The following is an 11,166-nucleotide window of genomic DNA, read 5'->3' as shown; positions in this document are numbered from 1 at the left end:
AATGTTGGAAGCTTTCATTGTCCTTAGTATTTTAGAGTTGAAATTGGATGAAGTCAGAATGAGGAAGACATTGCAAATGACAAAGTCCCAATTGTTCTAAGCGTGTTGACTCCATCAATTGGTATGTCACAGCTTATGGTTATCCATTTGTACTTGAAATAAAACAAATTCATAGCTTTATATTCATGGTTGCTAGTGTTTTATTTTAAATTCAAATAATTCCTATGTCAATCTTCTGATATTAACTCTTGTTATGGCTGTATTGCTCATCAAGTTTACATCAAAGAACCAAGTGATGCTAATGGTGTTGATCGAGTCAAATCGAAAATGATCATCATGAAAAATGACATCATTTGATACAAGAAGTTAGTGGTTTAGATTATGATGGATGGAAATTCTAGAAAATCCACAACACGAAAGGTTGAGTAATCAATGATGGTATTTTGTAGGAATCTGCAGGAGAAGTGGTGAGAGGGTTATGTTGATTGAGAAGGCAGTGGTGTAGATGCGTTCGATTCAAAACTGAAGTGGAGTTCTCGATTGAAAATATAGATGTGTTGATGTTTTATTTTAATTGGACTCCTTCAATACATGAGCGTTTATGGATGAAAATATGCATGTTGAATAATCTGAGAGGTTAAGACTTCTGTTGCTGTCCTATTTGAATATATTGATTTTACTATTAAATTGGATCAAGGTCATGTTAAAAAAATTTGCAAATGGTTATGGGAGTTTATTCTGGAGAAGTAAGATTTCTGTGAATTTTGTTTTGATGGATCTTTATACACCTCCAGGGCTTCAATTAATTAGAAATCAAAATCATACTGCAGAATAGGATCACAACATGTTAGAGTAATTCGGAGCAAAAATAAACCTAACAGAAGCACAAAAAAACGATCCCAGAAAAAAGCACACCAGGATTTATGTGGAACAACTCGAGAATGGGAAAAATCATGGAGCCACACCACCATAAAATTTTCACTATGAAAGCCAAAAAAGTATAGAATACTCACTCAGATCTCATCTCTACAATCGATGGAACATATAGGACTTCGCTCCAACCCCTTCTTCTAGATCTCACAATAGAAAAACACGATGAAATCCTCATCTCCAACACTTCTCTTCTTCATGAGACATTTGTCGAAAGAACCGCATGCGTGAGCCTCACTTCTTAAATCGATATCATGAATTTAAGAATTGTTTTAGGATCGACCGTCTGAGAGCATGGTCACACCTCGTGTAAGCATAATTATTTAGCCTTCTTGGTACAAACTCGACCTTCAACCTTCTTGGTACAAACTCGACCTTCAACGGTGTGGCCAAACTAACTTGTAGCGTGATTATGCTGACCGACATAGCTACACCCGTTTCGGTCATGGATACGCCAAGCCCATGTGCATGATTTGTGGCATTGCAATTGTGTGTTGCAGATGCTTCTGAGCTCCTTCAACTGTGGGTGCTTCAGACTCCGCAAAATAACAATTCACACTTTATTTTCTAAAATAATTAATAATTGCTACATACGTCAAATTTGATATTTCAAGCTGGAGGCAGCAGAAGTTAAGCTTCATTAAATTTAGTATTACTATCTATGTTGTATAAACAGTATATAAGAGATAGTTTTATTATGTTGAAGCATCCATAAAAAGAAGTAATAGAGAGAGAAGGTGAATAGGAAACGTAGGAAAGACTCTCCTCAAAGAAAAAAATGAAGAAAAGTTTCAGTTGCTTGTAAGTAAACTTATTTAACATTTTCGTGAAAATTAATTATAAATTAAATATAGTTGTTTTTAATTGGATAAAATCTTCTATGTATCCAATAATTTACTTAATTATAAGCTAGTTGTAACCAAGTTACTACACAATGATGATATGAAATTCATAAATCATCTATTTATGCCGATCAGTGCACGTCAACTTTAATAAATTTTAGCTATAAATCATTGTTCTTGAAGTACTATAGAGTACAACCATAACATAACATTTTATGTATATGAAAAATATGTCAGCACAAATCTCAAGTCGAATGAATGACTCAGAAGAAAGATATGACAGATCAAACATAGTTGTTGAAGATCGTTTGGGATGGAGATTGACGAAGGTGTTTAGTTCGAGCGATCGATTTCTCATAGGGCGGCGATCAGAAAGCACCATTTCAGGTCAAAGGCCGACGGAGTCAAGGCTTAGCAGACTGTCGACGAACTTCCTAACAGCCAAATAAGTCATTTGGCCTTATTGTATGCGAATATCTCTGTAATTATCAAAAAACTCTTCTGAGAAGTCAATAATGAGGGGACTAATATGTAATTTTATAAAACTTGAACCTATTCCTATAAATAGGGGGTTCGTGACATGAATAAATGTTACACTCTTTTCACTGTTCTCTAGTGTGCTCTCTCTCTGTTTCTCATCTTCACTGTAGAATGTTCTTTACCTTGGGTGCATTTTCCAAACACTTTTAGATTCAACATCATTTAAGGTGGAGTGAGCGTGGAAACATGCCGTAAACTAAAAGAGGAGATCACAATTCACAATTTTCAAAGCCCCATAATTGAGCTCTATTTGTGCCACGTGTAAAAATTTAAATGCCTAGCTGACTCCACCCAAGCAAACATAATGTATAAAAGTTATTTTTAACATGCTAAATACATTCTTAAAGAGGAAAAAATCAGTTAAATACAGTCTATTATTCTTATGTCATGCAATTGCAAACTTAGACAAATAAAATACTCATTCTAGCAGTTTTGAGCAGAAGAATGACTAAAAGAACACAAGCTAACAATTAGATGACTACCAGACAAATTTAGTTGATCAGTGCTGCCTCATCTCTAATTCTTGAGAGCTGAGAAATGGTGGACTTCCACTGTAAGTACTGCTTCTTGTCATCAAATAGTAGTTGAACATTCCCATCATTGGTGCCAAGGTCTATTGAGCACAAGCCATGACCACCCTCTTCACAACCACCATTGTTTATTTCCTCCAAAGTGCTGGTAATCCTATCTAAAAATAGAATGATATTTCATTAAAACTATAAATCATATAATTTATAAGCTAGTTATGGAATTATATATTCTACAAAAAACAAGTGCGAACCTTGTAACTTTTTTTTGGTGGAAAAATTTAATATGTCAAGCACTTCTTTCGAAATATTTTTTTTATTTTCTAAAGGATTAAAGTGTCAAAATAGTCTCCTGGGGAAATTTAAGCCTATGAGTATGTAAAGTGTCATATGAACTCTCAAATTCTTTAAATTTGAGCTGAAACAGTTCTCTGTTGGGACTATTTCTATTTCAACCCATATTAAAGAAGTTTAGGGACTAAATTGTCACTTTTATAGACTTTGGTATTAAAATAACATTGCAAAAAGTCTGAACAATTTTGATACTTCTCCTTTTTTTTTTTTAATTGTTGATCAATATGTTAATACAAATACAAATATTCATATACTAAATGCAATCATACAAACTATATTCTATGAAAAATTAGGTATGATAAACTTACAATCTTTATGTGTGCTGATTGTACCCCTTAAGAGCTTCTTCACCAACCTTAATGTAAGCATATTATGCTTTAGGTAGATCCTTACTTCCCTCACCTGCGGCCTCCCTGCATCATAGCAGGTCATGCACATGCTTAGATCAATATAAATCATACAAATATTTTCCTGTAATCCGCAAGGTTTATAAATAACAGATTGTTACAGCATGCAAAAAGGAGAATAATTGAATAAAATTCTGCATGTATTTTAGTATGTTTGCCCATTATTATGTTTGTGAGAGTAGCTTTTTATAGTTTTTCTGTGTCTGATATTGAATTTCAAAATAATCTGACTAAATATATAGGTTCTAACCAGTAGGTGAACATTTGAGGAGCTGCATTCCTCTTACAAGGATCAATTTGTCTTCTGAATTATGTCTCTTTGCAGCTGTCCTCATCTCGAGTGTTGAAGCTCCTCTCAAGCCTGCATCAAATGACATAAAATGAAGCTTTTTCAAGTAAATATGATCAATTATTCTTCTTTGATAAGTTGTCACTAGATATTATTTTCTTATATGATAGGATTTCAGTGATTTTGTATGGAAAAATAATGATTTTGAGAATAAATAAAAAATATATTTTTTTTAATTTGCAAATTGTAAATTGAAAATGATATCGGAAAAGAAGTATAGGAGTAGAATTCAACAAGCAGATAGAGAACAAAATGCAAAGAACAGAAAATCGGAATAAAAAAGAAACGAAAGTGAACACTAAACAAATAAATATAAAAGATACAAGAGTTTCATATTCTTGTAACTGATCGAGATACAGAAATTAGCACATGAAGGATCAATGAAAAAAGAAAATCCGAGACATCACCATCAACAACGGAGGGGTACAGTTTCTACCATCCAACGCAGAGGCCACAGACTTGTCCCCATTCGAGAACCACCAAGAGAACTGAATCTCTCACAACACAAGACCACGTATTTATAGACACTAAGCACCTCCTTATTACAAGTGCCACATTCAAATAAAAAATACAAAAAATAGAAAACTAAAACATAAAAAATTGAACTTTAACATAATATAAAGAAAATTAATACTGACGCTCCCACTTCATTCTTCAGGATCAAGATTAACACACTTCATGGCATTCTCCTCAAGTGATAGGAGCTCCTTCTTCATCTCCATGGAATTGATCTCTTCCAAGCGATCTCATATACAATATTTCTCTTGCAAGCATCAGTCAAAAAGGATCCTCACCTTTTCTCAACAAGGAGCTCCTTCTTCATATACAAATTATAAAGAAATTGTTGAAAATGCAGCAAGAAAGTTTTGTTCTCCTGAAGGGCGGCAAGATTGTAAAAGAAGCAATGCAGGGAGAAGAAGACCATAGTTCGAAACAAGGAAAACAGCAATAACAACAGCACTGGGACAATATGGACTGGAATTCTTGCCAGCAGCAGCAAATAGAAAAGCTGGAAACCCAGAAAACCTGTAATTTGCCCACAGAAATCTGGAATTGCTGGACAACAAGCAAAAGAGAAGGCAAGGGAAACTTGGCTAATCAATCTTGGCAGGACTTGGGATCAAGAAGCCAAAGCTCTTATACCAAAATAATTTCGGAAAAGATGCATGTGCGTATAATTCAACAAGAATATAGAGAAAAAAAATGCAACGAACATAGATTTGGAAATAAGAAAAGCAAAGAAATGAAACACTAAACAAAAAAAGATGCAAGATACAAGAGTTTCCCACTCTCGTAACCGATCTAGAAATCACCTCCAGAATGATTGACAAAAGCATAAAACATAGGATGTCATCACCAATGATAGAGGGGTGCAATTTCCACCACTCAACACTGTGGCCAGAGACTCATCCCCAAATAGGGAGCCAAATTCCTCACTACGCTCAAATGAACCCCAAAGATCCCCTAATACAATACAAGACCGTCTATTTATAAACACTAAGATTCCCCTTATTACAAGTGTGTCATCCAAATATAAAACACACACAAAAAAAAAAAAAACCATAAAATTAAACTTTAACATCATAAAATTAAACTTTAACATAATATGGACAACACTAGTATTGACACTCCCGCGTCATTTATCCGGCTAATATTTAAGGCACTTCATGGCAATAAAAAAAAGTAGTTTTTTTTAATGAAATATTTACTTGCATGCCACACATTTTGTATGAGTTGACATATCTAACCCCCAAAGTTTGATATTTATACTTATAACATCTTGATCTCATAAAAATCTACATGAAAATTATATTTCACTTTTAAAAAGATAATGATAATGATATTTTTGATGTGATGTTAAAAATTCGAGTACTATGCACGTAAATATGAAGGTTTACATGCTAGATATGTAAGCACATAAATAAGAATTGTCATATGTATGTAATGCCCCTTTTTTAATTTGCAAGTTGAAAGCCCGCATGATTGATTGAATAGAAAAGCATTTACATACATACCACCCAATTCTTATGTATTTACATATCTACCACCTAAACTAACTTTTTTACATTTATACCACCCAAATCTTTCAAATCACATAAAAAATAACACCATTATAATTTTTTAAAACAGAAATACATATTTTCATGCATAGGGAAGCTGACAGGTATGCAAAAAAAATCAAGTTTAGGCATTAGACAAGTAAATACAAAAGAATTGAGTGGTATTTATGTAAATCTTCCTTAAATATATAAACTGAAAAAACTACAAATTACAAGCAAAACAGAGAATTAGTTACATGTTGCTGCAGCAGCAGTGAGTCCAAGAATTTCTGAAGCGCTCTGTGTTGCCAACCCTCTGTTAATGGCTAAGGAAATAAGCGATCTCTGAGCTCCCACAGCTTCAGCAGCCTCAGCACAAACTGTAGCTACGAGCGCTGCTGCTGAAGCAACCACCATGCTCATTTTCTGATCCCATCCCTCTCCCTGCACAGGAACAGTACCCATATTCCAATTACTCACAGAATCCATGCTGAAATTCGCCAGAGTTCCAGCAATGGCTGCTGCTAGTCTCGCAACTGAGAGGGCAGCGTGAACTTGGGCCATCTGAAGCCTTAGCTTCTCCTTTCTCTTCATCTGAGTTCTTCTTATAAATCTTGTGAATAGTTCTCCACTCAACAGAGCTTTCATAGACTTGAGACTCATCTGCATAAGTTTTAATTGAGATTAGAAGATTGTTTTGTTTATGTTTTATGCTTGAGATTACAGTAAGTACCCAATTGCTGTGATGAGATTTCTGCCTTTTTGCTGATGAAGTTGTCAACTTTTCAGTTGATAGCCATGCCTGTAAATAAAGCTAGAGCATCTGTCAACTCTGTATTTTACTCTATTTTTATACTTGTTCGAATTTGACTGAATTTGAAGATTTGTTTTACCCAACTATGATCTCTCATTATTGTAATTCCTCCTCTGACTTGTGCTGCATTTTCCTCTGACCTCTGCTCCTTCACCGCTCGATCGCTTTCTTCAATTTTCTTATCCTCAAGTTTGGGAAGAAGGATCTTCAAAAGAAGTAAAATATACATTTAAGTGAGTCAGGTTCACAAAGAGTAGTCATAGTACAAAAGAAAACTAAATTGAATACACTATGATCTTTGGGGTTCATCAAAGGTGCCTTTCGGAGGAGGTACTAGTTACATGTCAAATATTAATGAGGATTTATATAGAAAAAATTGAGTGTTCTGCTAAATAAAATGAGTTATAAGTTGTACATATTTAAGGAGTGAAAGACTGTGATTAAGAAATAAATAAAGAAGCAAATTAAATTTCTCAATACTGATAATGACTTGAGTTTAACACTTTATGCAAATCGGAAGGGACTATGAGGCATTTAGCGATTCATTCACAATAGAATGTTGTAGAAAAGAGAATGAATAGGATTTTAGTGGAGAAAATATTTTCTATGCCTTAAACTTATCTTTTATCAATGTGTCTTTGGGCTGATAAAGTATCCACAATTTATTTTCTTATCAACCAATGATTCCATATAAGTAAGGTGTTATACTCCTACAAACTAAAATTATTTCAAGATATTTGGATGTCTTAATTACGCTCCTATTGATAGTATAGAGCCCATATATCCAAAGACAAAAATTCTTAAATCTAAGTGTTCATCTAAGGAATACAAGGTATGTTGTTCAAAATAATAATAATAATAAAAGATCAATAAAAATGTTATTTTTAATGAAGTTGTCATCCTTCAACTCCTAGTAATTCTTATGAGGCAAAGCACTAAAAATCATGCTAGTGAACTTTCAAATTGGTTTGGAATATATACGAAGGTATAAATCTCAATATGTCTCAGGGGTATAATGTAATGCTATTCCCTAACCAACACCAACACCACATGAATAATATTTCAATTATAAAAGATAAGCCTAGAAGAGATATTAGAGCTCAATATAAATATAAAGAATCTGAATAGTTTCTTATGTAACTTATTTTGATTAATTAGTTTTGATAAGTCGAGAAGATGAATGATGGCCATGCAGGAGGAGATATCATATAAATGATGCATAGTGCATCGAACTTTGTGAGTCTGCATAAGTGTAAAAACTTTTCTCTCTAAATGAATGTTCAAATGGAAAGAAGAAATTCCTAGAGATGAAGAACCTCTGTACAAGACAAGACTTGCTGCAGAGGTTTACAGTCAGATTTCAAGAGTAGATTTTATATTTTGCAATTATAAAGCATATTTCAATTTGAGATTTACTTTATATTTTGCTTATCGCGATTTGAGCTTGAATAGTTGGATGTAAAGTTAATATTCTTACATGAAAAACTTGAAAAGGGCATTGTATGTGGCAAAATCAGAAATTTTTTCAACTTTTGGAAAGGAAAACTTTGTTAATTTGCTAATAAAATTTTTTTATTGCCTAAAACAGCACTCTCCCAAATAATCATACAGATGATTTGATACTTAAAAAAATAACGATCGATGGATCACTTTATATCAGCTCATATATATTAGTGATATACGTTAATGTAGCTAAGAATAAGAATAATATAAGAAAGGTTAAAGTCTAGCATAGTAAGAAGTTCAAATATAACAGATTCGTAAGCATAAATGACACATGGTATATGAATTGAAAACAAATAAATAAGCTTATGTAATATATTTAAATCCAAAATGGATACATTCATAAGTTCTTTGTAGGTTTAATATACATAATGTCAAATCAATTAGTACTTCATTATCAGCTCATTTCATACATTCATCTTCATCTCCATAAGTTGATGATAAGGCTAATTATAAATAATATCTTTCTATATTCTAGTGTATTGGGATCCCTCACACATGCACGCGCGCACAGATGTGGGTACACAAACGAGTGCGCGCAGACACACACACGCACACACACACACACAAGTAGCTTTTTCTTTTTTATATTTGTCGTATGCAGATAACAAAGAAAAATTCAATGAATTTTCAGATATTTGTGTGACACTACCAGCTAATGCTTACTTGTAGTTTGGATTAACTAGAGAGATGAAATAATTAGTTATGCTTATTAAGATTGTGTTAGAGATCTAAAAAAAAGTCTCTTACAGGATATATGTCATCATTTGTGGTTGTATTATCGGTTGGAGAGCTATTTTATTGATTATAGTTGCATTATTTAATACTAAGGCTGAGTGAATGACTATTAATGAGGCATGTAAGGAAGCTAGTTAGTTAAAATAATAATATGGCAAACTCATTGAAGCAATATTGCAAAGTACCATAGTTTTAAATGCTAATTATAGCATTATTTTCCTTACTAATGATCAGAAGTTTTAGGAGAAGACAAAGCACATTGATGTTTCTTGTTTTTTGGGGTGCAATATCATTTATTGTAGTTATATTTTTGTAAATAAAGTCAATACTCATGAAAATATCATTGATATGATGAACAAACCACTCTTTACTAACAAGTTTGAGCTACTGTTGATTTTGGGTCTTCTGTAAATGAGATGGAGGATATTTTGTCAAATATTAATGTCATATTTTATTTTTCTTATTTTTGGATTTTATGTTAAGATGGAGGTTGTTAGATTTTGTAATTTAAACTCTATTAGGCTTGGACTAAAGAACTTATTATACGGCATATATGATGCCACTTAAAATATGAGAACATTTTTTGGGGGATTTATATGGTAGTGGCAGAGGGTTTGGTTTGATATATACCCTCGTAGCATGGGCCTTTATTATTATTATTATTATTATTATTATTATTGTTGTTGTTGTTATTTTATGGCTATGTGTATATCACATGCAATTAGAGCAATTAGAGTTTCATGTTTATTTCATTTCAACTAGGTTGACACTCTCCACTTATACTTGTTTCTTCAATTTAATTAGTGAATTCTTCTTATTTTCCTATTATCTATTTTTCTTAGTTTTTTATTTTATAGCATAACTTTTGTTTACATTGTTTCATATAAGAAAAACTCCCTTACATAAAAATATTTTCTTAAAAAAAGACCTAGCTAGTCAATGGCACAATAACTGATTTTACAAAATACCTTAACCCAATCATGCTCATTTTAAACTCCAAACATTTGTGTCTAATCATTAAAAAAAAAAACAAATAAATTCTCTATAAAATATTAATAGCAATCACACTCTTGATTAAATGACTAAGATGATATGCATGGCTTAGACTACTCTTAACTCTACAAGTGTTTAGATGCCTATATTATGCTAATTCAGAGTAGCCAACTGGTTCAACCCAGAGTTAAATCAAGCCTGCAAGTTTTGGTATACAATAACAACTTCCAAGTAGACTTAATATTCTGTGCAGGAATGTTGAAGCACAAACAGTATAACTTTTCCTACGCTAGCAAAAGTTTCTGTCACAAAACAAAACAATCAAATATTTACAATATTCCCCAGTCTTCCCTTTTCCTACTCTCATCTTTATTAAAGTATGTCAGTCAATGTTATAATTAAAAACTAAGCACGTGAGTACTAAGAAAAGAACACATAAATTTACATCGATAAATGATGAAAAAAAAAAACCAAAAAGCCAAGTTCCAACTGTCAGTTTTCACATGCAACATACTGTTTTCTCTTCTATTGAATAAACCATCTCATTAAACTTGTAAAAGTTCTATTTTTTATTCACTTCTTACTTGTGATGAGAGTAGATTAAAGAACTCAGAAGATGCCGGGCTCCAACTTCGACACAGAAATTCCATTGCTTGATTTGGACTTTTAGGGACTTCAGAACCATGATTACCTCCAGGCTTCCTTCTACTCACCTTCCCATCTTTTACGGTATCTATTCTCCCATTCTGCATAAAATGTAGTGCAAAAACAAATCTTTTCATGCTCATCAGACAAATTAATGAGTTTCAAATGCACTTACAAAGACGGGGGGAGCCAAGGAATGATTGAACGTGAAAGAAACTCTGGCTGATTCCTCCATGGAATGCTTCCAGCAAAGTCCTGTAATTATAAACTAAGAAGCAGAATGGTTTTCCGAGCTTGCATTGAAGCAAAGCTGCAGCTTTTAAGGTGGAGGAGAGTGGGGATAATGGTATGTATATAATTATTTGCTACAGTAGTAACAATAAACAAAAAGGGGATTGGATGGGGAGCTCACTTACTGTAAAAGAGGCAACTTTGCCTCACTATATATCTTTGAAATATAAATCTGCCAGCTTGATCTTATCACT

The 11,166-nt window shown here is 32.9% G+C and overlaps 1 protein-coding gene across 4 annotated transcripts; it reads right to left on the bottom strand.

Annotated features, from left to right (window-relative positions):
- Positions 1 to 1,038: 1,038 nt before the first annotated feature.
- On the bottom strand, positions 1,039 to 11,166 carry LOC110022749. Of its 4 annotated transcripts, none has more exons than XM_020721835.1 (9): positions 10,857 to 11,166; positions 10,621 to 10,782; positions 6,882 to 7,007; positions 6,722 to 6,790; positions 6,246 to 6,651; positions 3,851 to 3,961; positions 3,502 to 3,606; positions 2,795 to 3,000; positions 1,039 to 1,466 (listed from the first exon to the last, which is right to left on the bottom strand). In XM_020721835.1, the coding sequence occupies exons 1-8, from the start codon at positions 10,914 to 10,916 to the stop codon at positions 2,804 to 2,806; spliced, it is 1,236 nt and encodes a 411-aa protein (XP_020577494.1). In that variant the 5' UTR covers positions 10,917 to 11,166; the 3' UTR covers positions 1,039 to 1,466; positions 2,795 to 2,803. The 4 variants fall into 4 exon arrangements, with proteins under 4 accessions (XP_020577494.1, XP_020577496.1, XP_020577495.1 ...); XM_020721837.1 differs by having other exon boundaries at positions 1,039 to 1,459; XM_020721836.1 differs by lacking the exon at positions 1,039 to 1,466 and adding an exon at positions 2,128 to 2,251.

This window comes from Phalaenopsis equestris, unplaced genomic scaffold (assembly GCF_001263595.1).
Source record: "Phalaenopsis equestris unplaced genomic scaffold, ASM126359v1 Scaffold000202, whole genome shotgun sequence".
Taxonomy (NCBI): Eukaryota; Viridiplantae; Streptophyta; class Magnoliopsida; order Asparagales; family Orchidaceae; genus Phalaenopsis; species Phalaenopsis equestris.
The sequence above is the reverse complement of the archived record's forward strand: the minus strand, read 5'-3'. Positions and strand labels throughout refer to the sequence as shown.